The sequence below is a fragment of the Sus scrofa genome, chromosome 1 (genome assembly GCF_000003025.6).
Source record: "Sus scrofa isolate TJ Tabasco breed Duroc chromosome 1, Sscrofa11.1, whole genome shotgun sequence".
Classification (NCBI taxonomy): Eukaryota; Metazoa; Chordata; class Mammalia; order Artiodactyla; family Suidae; genus Sus; species Sus scrofa.
In genome coordinates this window covers 265,365,291-265,383,143 of record NC_010443.5, presented here as the reverse complement: position 1 = coordinate 265,383,143, position 17,853 = coordinate 265,365,291, and the positions used below count along the sequence as shown (strand labels likewise).

Below are 17,853 nucleotides of genomic sequence, written 5' to 3'. Positions count from 1 at the left end.
TTTACCCACTGAGCAAGGGCAGGGACCGAACCCACAACCTCATGGTTCCTAGTCGGATTCGTTAACCACTGCGCCACGACGGGAACTCCCACTTTCCTTTTCTGATCCTTGGCATATACCTTTATCTTTTTCTTTTTTCTTTTTTAGGGCCGCACCTGCGGCTTGTGGAAGTTCCCAGACTAGGGGTCGAATCAGAACTACAGCTGCCAGCCTACACCACAGCCACAGCAACAGCAGATCCGATCCCTGTCTGCGATTTACACCACAGCTCATGACAATGCTAGATCATCAACCCACTGAGCGAGGCCAGGGATCAAATCAGAGCTGTAGCTGCTGGCCTACGCCACAGCCACAGCAATGCCAGATCCGAGCTGCGTCTGCAACCTACACCACAGCTCATGGCATTGCCAGATCAGTAACCCACTGAGTGAGGCCAGGGATCGAACCCTCATCCTATCCTCATGGATACTAGTCGGATTTGTTTCCGTTGCACCACAAAGGGAACTCTTCTATCTTCTTCTAAATTAAAATAAAACACCTAAGAAAGATTAAAATATTTATTTTTTACTTTCCATGCAAATTTTTATTTTGAAAGTATGTCTGAATTACAGTTCTTTCTCCTCTTAAAAGCCTTTGTTCTTAAGTTTATCTTCTTTAAATGCATATGAGGGAGTTCCCGTCGTGGCGCAGTGGTTAACGAATCCAACTAGGAACCATGAGGTTGCGGGTTCGGTCCCTGCCCTTGCTAAGTGGGTTAACGATCCGGCATTGCAGTGAGCTGTGGTGTGGGTTGCAGACGCGGCTCGGATCCTGCGTTGTTGTGGCTCTGGCATAGGCCAGTGGCTGCAGTTCCGATTCGACCCCTAGCCGGGGAACCTCCATATGCCGCGGGAGAAGACCAAAAAATAAAATAAAATAAATGCGTATGAATTTCTCCTAGTTTAAAAAAATCTGCTTAAATTTATTGCTTCTTCCTGCAAAATATTTCTCTATCACTCTTGGAGTGAAAATACTCAATAAAATACTGCTTATTTTATTTCTTTACCATTCACCTATTTTTAACTGAATCTGATTTTTCTTCTGTGCCAGTTCATTGAAACTGTTCTCACCAGTGACCTTTGCGCCTTTTCTTACTCATCACACTGCTTGACCTGCATTGCATTTGATAGTGCTCCCTTCTTTGTGAAACACTTTTGTCCCTTATCTTTCTCAAACTCATGGATTTATATTGTACCCGTTGCTTCTTTGATCACGTCGTCTCACTTTTTTCCCCCAACTTACCTTCCCCTCTCTGTGTCTCCGTTTTATCTTGCTGCTGCTTCTCCACACATCCCCTTCCTTCTTGAGGTTCTAATCTCTTGACATAGCTTCAGCTCTTCCATGTGTTGATGACTCCCGAATCCTTCATTCTAGCCTTAACCATTGTCCTCTAAAGAACTGCCTTTGGAATACTTGGGCTTGACTTGCCCATCATCCTTTCTTAAAGTGAAGCCGTTGATTTTGTCCCTCATTCCGTTTTTGCTTTACTTTTTTCTGTTAATGATACCACATTTCTCATAGCCACCTTGGCTTAGAACCTCAAGTTCATTTTTTTAATTTTAACGCTTTTCTGTCCTGCCCTCCTTTCATCCCCCCTCTGAATTCGAGTCAGTCAGCCACCCATGTCTGGGGCCCCTAAGCTTTCTTTTCACTTCCATGTAGCCATTTGTTCATTATCCTTCCTGTTACCTAGATGCCCGTGCCATCCATCTTATGACGAAGTGCACATAATTGCGAGATTAATATTCCTAAAATACCGACTGCTTTGATCAAGACATACCTCTATTTAAAAATCTCAGTAGCCTTTTATCGGTAGGATAAAATCTATTGCAGTCTATTCCAAACTAGTTTTCTAGACTTATCTCTAAGTCCTCTGTAATACTCTCTGCTTAACTAAAATATCCTGTGCAGTTCCTTCAAATACAGCTTATATTTGTTTTCCTTCATTTTGCTATTGCTGATGTCATTTCCTTTTCCTGAAGTGCTCTTTTGTTTTCAACCTTAACACTCAGAAAAGTACATAAAGCACAAATTTACAGTGTAATGAATTGATATAAAACAAGCACCACTCAAGTCAAGAAATAAAACATTGCTAAGATCCAAAAGCTTGTCTCCACCCCACCACACTCCTCACTATATGTCTCTTTCCCCTCTATTGCCTATTTGTTTTGTTTGTTTTTTGTTTGTTTTGCTTTTTAGGGCCACACCCACAGCATATGGAGGTTCCCAGGCTAGGGGTCTAATCAGAGCTACAGCTGCCAGCCTTCACCACAGCCACAGCAACGCCAGATCCTTAACCCACTGAGTGAGGCCAGGGATCGGACCCACAACTTCATGGTTCCTAACTGCATTTGTTTCTACGGCACCACGGCAGCACCTCCTCTATTGCCTATTTGTTGTTGTTGTTACTGTTGTTGTTTTAACTTATTTAATATAAATGGAATCCTATAGTATGCATTCTTTTTTCCTGGTTTCTTTTACCCAGTATTGTTTGTATGAGTCGTCTATGTTGTTGCAGTAGTTTAAGTATTTTATTGTATAGTATGACATTATATGAATTTATACTATTTATAGTAAGTTGATAAATATATGGTCATTTTTAAATTTGGGCTTTTGCTGTTGTGAACATCCTTGAACTTGTCTCTTAAAACACTTGTGCATGCATTTCTGTTGGGCATATACCTGGGAATAGGTCACACAATAGGTATGTCTTCAACTTTATTAATTACACACTGTTTTCCATGGTAGTTAAACTAATAAACACTTCTACCAATGGTATATGGAAGTTAGTTTTTTCCAAATTGCCACCATAGCTTTTAGTCATTTTTAATCTTTAGCCATTCTAATGAATATGTAATAGTATATAATTGTGGTTTTCATTTGCATATCCTTGATTACTGCTAGTAGGTTTGAACATCTTTACATAGGTTTATTGATTATGTGGCTAGCCTCCTTTGTGATATGCCTGTTCAAGTCTCGTCCAGTTTTCCACTGGGTTGCGTTTTTCTTACTGGTGTGTAGGGATTTTATATATTTTGGGTGTGAGCTCTTTGTAGATTGTGTGTATTGCATGTAACTTCTTTTACACTGTGGCTTGTTTTATCACTCTCTTTAAGTATTTTTTTTTTTTTTTTTTTTTGGCTGTGCTGTGCAGTAGCTTGATGTGGGATCTCAAGTCCCAGATGAGGGATTGAACCTGGGCCACAGTGGTGAAAGCACTGAATCCTAACCACTAGACTACCAGGGAACTCCCCAAGTTCTTTATTTTAATGTGGTCCAGTTTTATTAATGTTCTCCTTATGTTAGTGCTTTTTATGGCCTATTTTTAAAATTGCTTCCAATCCCATGAAGATATTCTTCTTTATCATCCTGCAAGTGGTATAATATTTTGCCTTTGATATTTAAGTCTGCTATCTACTTGGAATTAAATATTTTGCACAGTGTGAAGTAGGATCAAGTATCATTGTTTTCCCATATAGATACCTAATTGTCCCAGCATTGTTCAGTGAAAAGAATTGTATTTTCCTCATTGCTCTGCAGTGTCACTCTGTCTTTTTGCCTTTTTCTTGGGCCGCTCCCATGGCATATGGAGATTCCCAGGCTAGGGGTCAAATCGGAGCTGTAGCCGCTGGCCTACACCAGAGCCACAGCAACGTGGGATCCGAGCCGTGTCTGTAACCTACACCACAGCTCATGGCAATGCCGGATCCTTCACCCACTGAGCGAGGCCAGGGACCGAACCCACAACCTCATGGTTCCTAGTCAGATTCGTTAACCACTGAGACACGACGGGAACTCCTGCAGTGTCACTCTTATCATAAATTAAATATCCATATATATGGTTAAGCTATAGGAGTCTTCCTTTAGTCCCTTTGGTCTGTTTGTCTGAGAGCCAGTATCATATATTAATTACTATAGCTTTAAAATGAATATTGATATGTGGTAGAGCAAGTTGTCTTATTTTTCTTAAGTATTTGTGCTATTTTTTGCATTTCCATGTACATTTTAGAATTAGTTCCTTGGGTTACACACACCCGCACACACACAGGATTGGGATTTTGAATGGAATTTTACAGAATCTGTAGATCTTTACAGTAATAACTGTTCCAATCTATGAGCATAGTATAATACCTCTCCATTTACTGAAATCTTCAATTTATCTTAGAAATATTTTATGTTAAATAATATATTAAAATTTTTCCATGGAGGAGTTCCCGTCATGGCTCAGTGGTTAATGAACCCGACTAGTATCCATGAGAATGAGAGTTTGATCCCTGGCCTTGCTCAGTGGGTTAAGGATCTGGTGTTACTGTGGGCTGTGGTGTAGGTGGAAGACCCGGCTTGGAGCTCACGTTGCTGTGTCTGTGGTGTAGTCCAGCAGCTGTGGTGGCTCAGAATCAACTCCAGGCCTGGAAACCTCCATATGCCTCCGACTCGGCATTAAAAAGACAAAAGACCAAAAAAAAAAAAAAATTTCCATAGAGATTTTATGTCTTTTTATATTGTATCCTATGCACTTTATAATTTTTGATGCTATTGTAAATGGCATATTTTAAAAAATTAAGTTCTTTTTTGTGGCTGGTATAGAAATATGGTTAGTTTTTGTATCTTTCTTATTTTACTGTGCTGGCTAGAACCTGCAGTACATTGTTGACTAAAAGTGTTAATAATGGGCCATTCTTGTCTTACTTCCATTCTCAAAAGTTTTTTATTTACTTTTTATCTTTTTTTTTTTTTTTAAGGGCCACACCTGCAGCATTGGAAGTTCCCAGGCTAGGGGTTGAATCAGAGCTGTAGCCACTGGCCTATGTCACAGCCACAGCCACGCCAGATCTGAGCCTCGTCTGCAACCTACCCCACAGCTCACGGCCACGCTGGATCCTTAACATGTTGAGCGAGACCAGGGATCGAACCTGCGTCCTCATGGATACTAGTCAGATTCATTTCTACTGAGCCATGAATGGGAACTTCAAAAGAAAAGCTTTTTAAAAGCATTTGACAATGGGAACTCCAGGTTTTTCTTTTTAATGTTCTTATAAACTCAGTTCATTTTTATATTTAAAGTGCTTTAATCCATTGACATCATTTTTCTTTTTGATGCATGGCCTGCTCCGTTTTAGGCCAGTGGATGGCTTTTATGTTGCTCCCTGTATCCTTTTAACATAATTCCATTATTAGTCTTAGGTAGCACAAGACTCATCCTGTATATATCCTGCCTTAAACCTAAAATAAACTATTTCTCTTAGGAGGCCTGGAAATGTTTCTCCTAGAAAAATGTTACTTTTAGAATTCACAGTCTGAGCCCTTCTACCTTCTGTCTAGTATTCCTGGTCGAGACAAACATTCAGTTTCTCTGATAAATTAGTAAGAATCTTCTCTTTCCTACACTTGTTTTTTACCCATTGATTTTTTTTTTCTTTTTTTTTTTTGTCTTTTTGCTATTTCTTCGGCCGCTCTCGTGGCATATGGAGGTTCCCAGGCCAGGGGTCGAATCGGAGCCATAGCCGCCGGCCTACACCAGAGCCACAGCAACACGGGATCCGAGCCGCGTCTGCAACCTACACCACAGCTCACGGCAACGCCGGATCCTTAACCCACTGAGCAAGGGCAGGGACTGAACCCACAACCTTATGGTTCCTAGTCGGATTCGTTAACCACTGCGCCACGACGGGAACTCCCCATTGATATTTTTATAGATGGCAAACTGCTTTGTTCAGAGTTTCAAAAACCTATCATTTTGTAAACCCTCAGATTTTTGTCAACTTCTCTCTCTTACTGACTTATAAGCACTGCGGTTACTGTGAGCCACAGTCTCTACTTCGTTCTTGTTACTGTTGAGATAGATATGTATAACTGAAGTATAGTTATTTACAATGTTGTATTAGTTTCATAATAGTGATTCAATATTTTTGTAGATTATACTCCATTTAAAATTATTATAAAATATTGGCTATGTTTGCATAGTCTCCACTTCGAAGTGCTTATTTGCCTGATTTTCTTCCCGTTATTTTTTCAGGTAGACTAACACAAACTGAGAACATCGAATTAGTAGATTAAGAGCGCTGAATTAGGAATGGTTGTGAACATCTCCTTTGTGTTAGGCTCACTAGTCAGAGGGTGCTATAGATGTAAGTAATCTGAGATTTCAGTGAGGCGTATGACACAGTTGTTCATGATATCATTATGTGTAAGAAAAAGAAATACAGGCCAGACAACGGTGTCTGGGCCAATTAACAGACAAAACTAGTTGACCAGCTGTTTCCAGTTGGTGAATTTGGTTAAGTCAGATTGGAGAAGGAAATCCAGCAGCTCTCCTGAAGACAACATTCTGTTGAATGTTGTTTTTAGGATGGAAGTGAAAATAAGGTTAACATTGACCTTACATAGAGAAAAGAAGGAGGGAGAAATAAAATACTGGGTGATAGGACCAGATCCCCATAAAGATTTAAATAGACTAGAAGGACATAATTAAATTTATTATGTAAAGATAAAATTGATCAGCATTCCTGCTGTGGTGCAGTGAGATTGGCAGCATCTCTGCAGTGCCAGGACGCAGGTTTGATCCAAGGCCTGGCACAGTGGGTAAAAGGATCCAGCATTGCTGCAGCTGTGGTATAGGTCACAACTGTGGCTTAGATTTCATCCCTGGCCCAGGAACTCCCTATGCCCCAGAGCCGCCAAAAAAAGAAAAAAAAAAAAGATAAAACTGATCAAAGGCAAATGTAAAGTCTACTCTTGGGTTCAAGAAATCCTACTCTTCCCATGAAATAAAAAAGACATGGATTAATAGTATATGTGATAAATATATCAAGATTTAGATGTCTGTGAACCAGATATGAATTAAGTGTAAGGGGTATTGAAAATATAACAGTCTGGAGTTCTTGTTGTGGCACAGCTGTAACTAACCCAACTAGTATGCATGAGGATGCAGGTTCGATCCCTGGCCTCACTCAGTGGGTTAAGGGTCTGGTGTTGCCGTGTGCTGTGATATAGGTCACAGACTCGGCTCAAATCCAGCTTGCTGTAGCTTGTAGGGTAGACCGGCAGCTGCAGCTCCGATTCATCCCCTATCCTGGGAACTTCCATATGTCAAGGGTACAGCCCTAAAAAGGCGACAAAAAAAAAATTAAAAAAGGAAATATAGCAATCTTAGAAGGTCTTAAATTCTAATTATAGTTCCACTCGACTGTCTCTGTAACCAGTTAAATTTCCTTACCTCTTTGTTTCATTTTTTCCCATTGTAATATGTGTAGCATTTTAATAGCATCAATAATTATAAAATACTATGCGTGTACTGGTGTTGATAGCTACAGAAACATAAACAAAGCTAATCAAGTCTTAAGAAAAACCATTTCTTGGAGTTCCCGTCATGGCGCAGTGGTTAACGAATCCGACTAGGAACCATGAGGTTGCGGGTTCGGTCCCTGCCCTTGCTCAGTGCGTTAGATCCGGCGTTGCGGTGAGCTGTGGTGTAGGTTGCAGACGCGGCTCGGATCCTGCGTTGCTGTGGCTCTGGCGTAGGCCAGTGGCTACAGCTCCGATTCGACTCCTGGCCTGGGAACCTCCATATGCCGCGGGAGCGGCCCAAAGAAATAGCAAAAAGACAAAAAAAAAAAAAAAAAAAAAAAACCGTTTCTGGATACTTTGTTTTAGAAGAAATTTAGATACTATATGATTAAGAAGAAATGGGAGAAAAAAATTCAGTTAGGGGAACCCCGTTTATCTTGAAATCTCTGAATGGTTGGTTTATGAACTAGGCTAGGTTATACATTTATTTTTTACCCTTGAGCACATAACTCAGGGCAATGAGGAAAGCTTCAGGTTAACAGACTTTGGCTCAATGTAAAGAAAAGCTTTTGAACCATTAAAATTATCTAAAATGGAATGAATGGAATGAAGCACCACATTGAGTCACTGGAGATGTGCAAGTAGAGTGTGGGGCAACCGCTTGTCTTGGAATAGCGTAGAGGGAATTCATACCTCAGGTAAACGGCTATTCGAGCCCATTTCTTTATTTTATTTTACTTAGGGCTGCACCTGCAGGATATGGAAGTTCTGAGGTCGAGTCAGACCTGAAGCTGCCGGTCTACACCACAGCCACACCAGATCCAAGCCACATCTGCAACGTACACTGCTTCTTGTGGCAAAGCCAGATCCTTTAACCCACTGAGCAAGGCTGGGGATTGAACCCACATTCTCATGCATACTAGTCAGGCTCTAACCTGCTGAGCTACAATGAGAACTCCATGTTGGAGCCTGTTTCTAAGGCCCTTTCTAACTGTAAAGATTCCTGATTCTGTAGCATGGGGATAATGATACCTCTCTCAGTTATTGTGATGAATAAATAAGGCAGTACATGTAAAAAGTCCTTGAGCAATGCATAGTACACAGTTGGTACTTGCTTAATTTTCTTTGCCATATCTGTGAGATAAAAATAATCCTTGGAGTTCCTGTTATGGCTCAGCAGTAACGAACCCATCTAGTATCCATGAGGATCCTGCATTGTTGTGGTTGTGGTATAGGCTGCCCAGTTTAGCTCTGATTCAACCCCTAGCCTGGGAACTTCCATGTGCTGTGGGTGTGACCCTTAAAAAAAAAAAAAAAAAAGACCCCCCCCCCAAAAAAAATCCTCGCCCTGGCCTTGGTACAAGTAAGATAATGAATGTAAACCTGCTTTAAATGCCCTTCAAGTCCTTTATAAAATCGGAGGTGTAGAAATTTTTATCTGACATCTGATGGGACACACAACACAAAGGAAGTGCACTGCCTAGTTGTAGTAGGGGCTCAGTTTGTTCATTTACAAAGGGAGACTTTGGCTTTTTAGTTTTTGCGGGGTTTTTTTCAAGTGGGAAAGGGCCTGACTTACCTGTGTAGAATGGATAGATCTGCTTTACTCTGGCCACAGAATGTGTTAGTTAGGTGTATATACTTTGGGGTTCCAGCCCTAGCTCCCTTTCTTATGAGCTGAGTGACTGTTGGAAGCTTGTATCACTTCAAGAGCTTCAGTTTCCTCAACTGTAAAACAAGGGTACCTGATTTAGGTTTGTTGTGATGATTCAATACAATAACATGTGTTAAGCGCTGTGGTCAGACAGAGAAGCAGTCAAAGGACCCAAAGGGAATCTAGCCTCTTTGTCACTTTCACTGGAAAAATATTCCCTTCTAGTATTTGATCTCAAATGTGGCTTTTTTTTTTTTTTCCTTTGTCTTTTTAGGGCTGCGCCTGCGGCATATGAAGGTTCCCAGGCTAGGGCTCAAATCAGAGCTGTAGACACGGGCCTATGCCACAGACACAGCAATATCAGATCCGAGCCAAGTCTGAGACCTACACCACAGCTCACGGCAATGCCAGATCCTTAACACCCTGAGCGAGGCCATGGGTTGAACCTGTGTCCTCATGGATGCTAGTCAGATTTGTTTCCACTGCGCCATGACAGGAACTCCTCAATGTGGCCTTTTTAAACTCTCGTGAAAAGAGCAAACAGTGTTACAGGATGTAAGCAGAGTTTTAACAGGTCTGTATTGTTCAATGAGTCCTTTACTCTGGACCTAGATGCTGCAGAGTACCCTCCAAATGCCTTAATGAAGGGGTTATTGATCTCTGGTTCTGATATTGGTAGATTAGGTCCCACTTCCTAAAGGGACTATTTACTTAACTTTTGGGGGGAATCTCCAAATTTTCTCATTTATAAAATGATGATAACAATTGAACTTACTTTTGGGATTATGAGAATTACCTGACACAACACAAAGGAAGAGCACTGCCTAGTTGTTGTGCTTTTTTGGGGGGTTTTTTTTTTTTTGTCTTTTTGCCATTTCTTGGGCAGCTCCCGAGGCACATGGAGGTTCCCAGGCTAGGGGTCGAATTGGAGCTGTAGCCACTGGCCTATGCCAGAGCCACAGCAACGAGGGATCCGAGCCGCATCTGCAACCTACACCACAGCTCACGGCAACGCCGGATCGTTAACGCACTGAGCAAGGGCAGGGACCGAACCCGCAACCTCATGGTTCCTAGTCGGATTCGTTAACCACTGCGCCACGACGGGAACTCCAGCACTGCCTAGTTGTAGTAGGTGCTCAGTGAAATGATATCTATGTAGTTCTTGTAGATATTGATTAATTTTAACTATTTTAAGTCTATTCTAATAAAGTTCTGATTTATATTTTAATGTATACATCTAATAAAATATTGATGGTTTTAATTTAAAATTAGAAAATCTAAGGGGTTCCCATTGTGACACAGTGGAAACGAATCTGACTAGTGTCCATGAGGATGTGGGTTCAATCCCTGGCCTTACTCATTGGGTTGGGGATCTGGCATTGCCATGAGCTGTGGTGTTGCAGACAAGGCTCAGATCTGGCATCACTGTGGCTGTGGCATAGGCCGGCAGCTGTAGCTCTGATTCAACCCTAGCCTGGGAACTTCCATATGCCAAGGATGTAGCTCTCAAAAGCAAAAAAAAAAAAAAAAAAAGGAAAAGAAAGAAAATCTAGATTCTTCTGTAACCAAAAAGGATTTTCTGATAATGTTCCATGTTCTATTTCCAAGCCCTTTTATTAATTTCTTTTGCTTTTCAGGGCAGTACTTGTGGCATGTGGAGGTTCCCACGCTAGGGGTCAAATCAGAGCTGTAGCTGCTGGCCATGGCTACAGCAATGCCAGATCCGAGCCGCGCCTGCAACCTATACCACAGCTCACAGCAATGCCAGATCCTTAACCCACTGAGCAAGGCCAGGGATTGAATCCACAGCCTCATGGTTCCTAGTCGGATTCATTTCCGCTGTGCTATGATGGGAACTCCAATTTCCAAGTCCTTTTAGCAGTTCAAGTCCAGCACTCTAGGAAATTCCATCTTACATATAGTGATTTACTGTTGTTATGCCATTCATTTTGCCTATTGGATTGCTTTTCCTGGTTTAGTTTTTTAATTTGCTGTTGTAACTGCTCTAATGTTTACCTCGAGCTTCCTTTGCATTTTTAAAAGGAAAAGGAATGCTTATTATATCAGGGCCATTTTTATAGGGCATCGCAGCCAAGTTACTTTTAGCTGCAAATAACAGAAATTCATTTAAGTAGCTTAAGAAAGAAAAAGGAAAGGATTGTATTATAAGAACATGGGAATGTCAGTTTGTCACAGTGTGTCAGTTTGACCAAAGTTAGGAAGTGAATCCAGGTCTTAGAAGGGCTTAGAAAGATCTGTAACTAGTAACTGGAGTTCTTAAAAACCTAGGCAGTTCCCTTCTTTATATCTGTCTTTCTGTATTGGACTAGCTGTGTGGGCTCATATATCTGCTTTTCCCTGCATACCCTCTATTTGCTGTGTGACTTTGAGCAGAAATCTTAGTATGTCTGTTTCCTTGTAAGAAAAATGTGTATTAGTTTTCTGTGCTGCTGTTAAAAATTACCACAAACTGGGTGGCTTAAAACAATAAAAATGTGTTCTGTCATAGTTCTGGAAGCCAGAAGTCTAAACTCGGTAGGCTGGAATGAAGGTTTAGGCAGAGGTACACGTCCTTCGAGGCTCTGGGAGAGAATCCATTCCTTGCCTCTCTGAGCTTGTAGTGGCTGCTGGTTAGTCCTTGGCTTGTGGCCAACTTCTGCCTATGTCTTCACATCACCTTCTCATGTGTTTGTGTCTGTGTCTGTCTATATCAAGTCTTCCTCTGTTTCTCTCTTATAAAAACACATGTGATTGCAAATAGGGCCCACCTTTGTGATCCAGAATAATCTGCTCTTAATTTGGTCATATCCACAAAGACTCTTTACAAGATAACATTTTAGGTTTCAGGACCTAATATCTTCGGGTGGCCATTACCTAGCCTGCTACAAATGGGAATCATAAAGATGTATCAGAGTTGGCCTATAATAAAGGCTCTATAACATGCTGGTCTCCTTCCTCTCTAAATCCTTCCTACCATGCCCCTTTTTGCCTTCAGATAGATGCTTTCCTTTCTTTCTTTCTTTTCTTTTCTTTTTTTTTTTTGGGGGGGGTGGCTTTCTTTTTTCTTTTTTGGCTGTCCTGAGGCATATGGAGCTCCCAGGCCAGGGGTCATATCTGAGACACCATCGAGATCTAGGCTACAGCTGCAGCAACACCAGATCCTTGACTCACTGCTGGGCCAAGAATCGAACCTGCATCCCAGTGCTCCCAAGATGCTGCCAATTCTGTTGTGCCACAGAGGAACTCCCAGATTCTTTTCAGGAATGTCATTATCACTTTAAGTGTGGGCCTGTTATGATGATAATGATAATGAAAATAATAGCTATCATTTATTAACCAAGACGTCATTTGCATCTATGGTAGCCCAGGCACTATGCTTCGTACTTTATCCATGGTATATAGATGTCATTATAATCCCCATTTTACAGATGAAAGAAACTAGGCTCAGAGAGTCGAAAGAACTTAATTTGCCCGAGTTCACGCAGCTACTGAGTGTCAGAATTGGGGTTCAAATAAGGATCTCTAATTCTGAGGGCTGTCGTTATACCTTACCTGTTACTCAGAAGTGAGACTCAAATCTCTGGTATCCTGCCTTAGCTTCTGACCAAAGTGATTCAGTTATATATGTATATTCTTTTCCACATTCTTTTCCATTATAGTTATTACAAGACATTGGACATAGTTCTCTGTGCTGTATAGGGAACTGTGATTTATGTTATTATTGTTGTTTATCTGTGGTATATATTGTAGTGTGTATATGTTAATCCCAAATTCCCAATTTATCACTCCCCCTCTTCCCCTTTGGTAACTATAAGTTTATTTCCTGTGTCTGTGAGTCTATTTCTGATTTGTAAATAAGTTCATTTGCATCTTTTTTTAGATTCCACATATAGTAGTTTCATATGCTATTTGTCCTTCTCTCCGGAGGTTTCTTGTACCCACTAGAAAAATCTGACATCACAGTTCATGGAGGCTTTTTTTTCTTTTTGATTATGTGCCTATTCTGTGGCAATTGCTTGATCCTAAGTAAGTGGAATTTGAGGGAAGAGAAAGTGGAGAGCTGTATTCCAGCCTGAATTTCTGCTTTAACTAACTTGTTTGTTGCTAGGCGGGGGAGGGGGGGGATTTATTTCTGAATACCCAGTACCTAGTACAGGGTCTGGACACAGAATAGATGTTCTACTAGAATGTAAGCTTCAGCAGAGACTTTATTCTCTGTTTATCCATCCTTACAACAGTGCCTAGAATAGAATAGTTGCCCAGTATTTATCTGTTGGATGGATGGATGGATGGCTTAGCTGGACATGGAAGCTTCAATTGTTAACAATTGTAGCTATCATTTGTTGGGTGTGTACCACATGCTGGGTACTTGGATACATGGTAAGTAATCCTTACCACCTTCCTACAGGTGATATGGACTGTCGCTAAGAAAAGTAAGGGAGAAGGAGGAGCCAAAATTCTCTTCCAGGTTTCTGATTTGGATACTGGTCCAAGCGATGAAACCCAGAGGGAGGAACATGAGTTCTTTTTTCAATAAGTCTGTGTTTGTGGTATTTGCAGGTAGATGCCAAAGTCTGTTCCTGTAGCAAGGGCTTTAAAGATGTCCCCTGTTCACCAGTTAGCCTGGAGAGGGTGATGTTTTGGATCTGTCCAGGGTTGCTTGCTTATTTACTTATTTATTGTTTTTCTCTTTTTTCTTCTTTAAAAATTTTTTAAATTAAAAATTTATGTTTTTTAAAATTAAAAAAAAAGTTTAGGGTTGCTTATTTTAGAACCGCAGGCTTAAAGTCATTATTTCCACTGTGTTATAACTTGAACATGTTCAGTTTCTGTTCCAGATGATCGGGCTGAACAACGAACCTGTCTCATTTGTGGGGACCGTGCCACAGGCTTGCACTATGGAATCATCTCCTGTGAGGGCTGCAAAGGGTTTTTCAAGCGGAGCATTTGCAACAAGAGGGTATATCGGTGCAGTCGTGACAAGAACTGTGTCATGTCTCGGAAGCAGAGGAACAGGTGCCAGTACTGCCGCCTGCTCAAATGCCTCCAAATGGGGATGAACCGGAAGGGTGAGTGCTTGTGGCTCTACTGCCCACACTTCATCCATCACTTTACGTTTAGCGCCACTTGCTGAATCTGCACTATATGCCAGGCCTTGTCTTGTGCACTCATAACCCAAAACCGAATCTGCCTACAGGGATCTCCCAGATTAGGTGGGGGGAAAGACTGGTAAGAAGTTAAAGATGCTGTGAGAATGACTGCGCAGGCTCCATGCAGCAAGATCCCAGTTAACATCAGGTCCTAAACTAGGATGAATATATTCCATTAGTTCTTTTTTTCAAGGCACGATGAAAGAAGTAGGAGTTTTAGATGGAAAGGAATGTTATACATGATAACGCATGTGTCATCACATTGTTTGGTAGAATCATGGTGTACTCAGAGGCTAGGCATGCCCAGAAATCTGCATCCAGGTTTGTGAAGACTTTGGGATTTATTGGGAAGTTTTCCAAGAGCCATTAGCCTAAGATGACATGAATAAACTGATATCCTAAGGGGATTAATCTAAAGGTCAGCTTTGACGATAGATTGGATTAGAGGGACCAGAAAAGCTACCTGGAAGGCTTTAGAAGAGTCCAGAGCTAAGGTGTGAAGGGTCTGAGGAAGAGAGGGGAGAGTAATGGCACAGATGGGGAAATGGGAGGGAAGCTCACCTGAGAGGAGTTGGTGACATACCGGATATTGGGCAACTCTAGAAGATTCAAATTAGTAGTAAAATGATAAAAGCAGAGTGGGGCAAAATGTTGGTCTTGGTAGGTGCTGGGTTTGAAGTACCTGAGAAGGACCCACATAGCTGTCCACTAAGGAAGTCTGGATTGGAACCAAGGTGAAAATCCTGTCTGCAAGTAGAAGTTTGTGGCGCTGTTGGCATAGAGATAGTGAAGTTTCAGTGGGTGGAAATCACCTAAAGGGAGAACTTAGATATGGAAGAGAAGATGGCCAGTGTCAGAAGTCTAGGTGTATTCTCATGGAGGGTGAGAGTGGTGCAGTGTAGTTCAGGAAAAGAATAGAAGCCCAGGAGACAGAGGTTGATGACAGACTAGCTAGACCTTGGGCAGTTTGCTTTATGTCTTTGATGCGTGATAATATTACCTTTAAAATAGTATGATAGGAGTTCCCATCCTGGTGCAGTGGAGACGAATCTGACTAGGAAGCATGAGATTTCAGGTTCGATCCCTTGCCTCGATCAGTGGGTTAAGGATCCAGCGTTGCTGTGAGGTGTGGTGTAGGTTACAGACATGGCTCGGATCCCACATTGCTATCTATGGCTGTGGTGCAGCCTGGTAGCTGTAGCTCCGGTTCCACCCCTAGCCTGGGAACCTCCGTATGCTGCAAGCTTGGCCCTAAAAAGCAAAAACAAAAAAACAAAAAAACAAAAAAACAAAAACACCTATCAAGTTATTAGTAACTCATAGTAGTAGTATGCAGGGGTGGGAGTTAGATGTAATGAATGGCTCAAACTGGTTTTGTAGTAGACATCCAGATATCCTTCAGACTGGGTTTTTAATTGTATGTGGGATAATAAGAATTTTTTGAAAACTTGCCTGTTATGAAGAAAGGGACGAGAGATGTAGAAGGGCATTTAGGTAAATATCAAGCATTTATAATTTACTTATAATACTAATATTTATTGAGCACTGTATGTACCAGAATGTCTTATATACTTCCCGAGTATGATCTTACTAAATACACACAACAGCCCTATTATTAACTATTACCCTGAGTTTGCAGAGGCAGCTTAGAGAGGTAAAATGACTTAACCAGTGGTTAGTTTTGTCATGGTTATATTGATAGTTAATAATTTTTAAATTGTAATTTGTTATTAAGCAGAGCTTGAATCTAACCACTTGGACAACATACCACTTCACATGTCAACTGTATGGGATAACTGTTTACATAAACACCTCTTATTCCCTGACTATGTTTATAACCTCATTTTCTGACCAGAACTTACTGTACTTCAAGTGTGCCTTGCACTGTCCTGCCTATGCTAGGTTCCTTCCTCTACCTAGAAACCCCCTCCCTTCCCCACTGTCAGTTTACTCCTTCGGAAATCCTTCCCAGCCACCAATACCAAACAAGTAATGTTTTGAAGTCAGAGTCTGTGGTCATCTACCTACCTTCTGATTTGGCCTTGGTATTTTGATTTCCCTTTGTTGCCCTTACTGAGAGTATTTTATCAAAGCATATTTATGGGGTTGCCTTCTTGACTATTCTCTCTGATGAACTGTCCTGCTTATTTAGTTGGAGTGTGAGATTCTGAGGCTTCCAGCCAAACTCACCTATTTCAGGGAAGAAGAAGTTTGCCCTCATAACCCATCTAAGCATGGTCAGGAGAAGATGACACATGAGGTATGAGGGGTGTAGAGCTGCTTTCCTAGGCCCATTTGCATGCAGAGCACGCAGGCTCTGCATGCAAGGTTGCAAGGTAATGTCTGCATCTCAGAGAGAAACCCTGCCCCCTCCTGGTTGGTGCTGAGACAGCAGAATTAAAATTGCAGTTCTCATTGGAATATTTTGAGAGTGATGAAATGATGCTATTTGACACATAATTGTGTGTATCTGTCAAAACCTATAGAACTGAAACCACAAAAGGAGTTTTACTGTATATAGGTTTTTTAATTATTTTGTTTTATTTTTTTTAAGTTTTTAAGTTTTTGGCTGAACCCACAACATTCAGAAGCTCCTCGGCCAGGGATTGAACTCCAGCCACAGCAGTGGCAACCCCGGATCCCTAACCTGTTGGGCCACCAGGAAACTCTTACAATTGTTTGTTTTTAAAGCAACACAGTGTGTGGGAGGAAAAGATAGACTGTAGACTATGACAAATGAGTCTAACTGATACTACAAATAAACCACATGGCTACACTGAAGGGAATGGGGGAGAAAAAAGCTGACCTTGGAAAATAGTGTTTTGACTGTATACCATTAGGCTGAAGACCAAAAGAACAGTATACAAACAAAGTGCTCTGGTTTATAAATTTGATTCTCTCAAGCTTATGGCTTAGAAATTCTATTTTGGCTATGCTTGCAGAATGTGGAAGTTCCCAGGCCAGGAATCGATCTTGAGCAACAGTATTGACCCAAGCTGCTACAGTGACAGTGCCAGATTCTTAACCTGCTGCACCACAAGAGAACTCCAGTATTTTAGGAGTTTTTTGTTTTGTTTTTATCTTCGGAGGGGGAGGTATGTTTTTGTTTTTTGCATTTGGGGGCTGTACCTGCAGCATATGGAAGTTCCCAGGCTAGGGGTTGAATTGGAGCTGCAGTTGCTGGCCAGTCACAGCCACAGAAACACAGGATCCGAGCCTTGTCTGCAACCTACACCACAGCTTGTGTCAACGCTGGATCCTTAACCCACTGAATGAGGCCAGGGATCAAACCGATATCCTCATTGGTACTAGTTGGGTTCATTTCTTTTGACCCACAACGGGAACTCCCAATATATTGTTGATAATGAGAGTCAGTTTTCTCACATCAGAGAAAGAAATAATACATCAGGAAGGGAGAGAGGCTAGAATGAAACCTCTGCTGCTAGATGGGAGTCAGAGGTTTTAATATGGACTCATATTTAAATACATAGATGAAAAGTATAGATATGTGTAGATGCATGAGTTGGTATACATACATATATTTCCTAGTTCTAGCCATTGAGAGGGGCTAAAAGCAATGGTACCTCAATAGTAATGAGCATTCCTAGTGTCCATTTCTTGGTTTCTCGATATCAGTAAAAGGAATCAGGACTCCTTGGAGAATTGGCTGATTTTAGGGCTGAGGCAAGTCTATAGCCTAGAGAATGAAATATCCACAAGTTT

At 41.3% G+C, this 17,853-nt stretch overlaps 1 protein-coding gene across 4 annotated transcripts in view; it reads left to right on the top strand.

The window, feature by feature from the left end:
- NR6A1 (nuclear receptor subfamily 6 group A member 1) overlaps positions 1-17,853 on the top strand; it is a 250,345-nt gene that overhangs the window by 187,798 nt on the left and 44,694 nt on the right. For all 4 annotated transcript variants that reach the window (XM_021098706.1, XM_021099647.1, XM_021099196.1 and 1 more), the window contains 1 exon segment: positions 13,807-14,049. In XM_021098706.1, the coding sequence (XP_020954365.1) occupies positions 13,807-14,049 (243 nt within the window).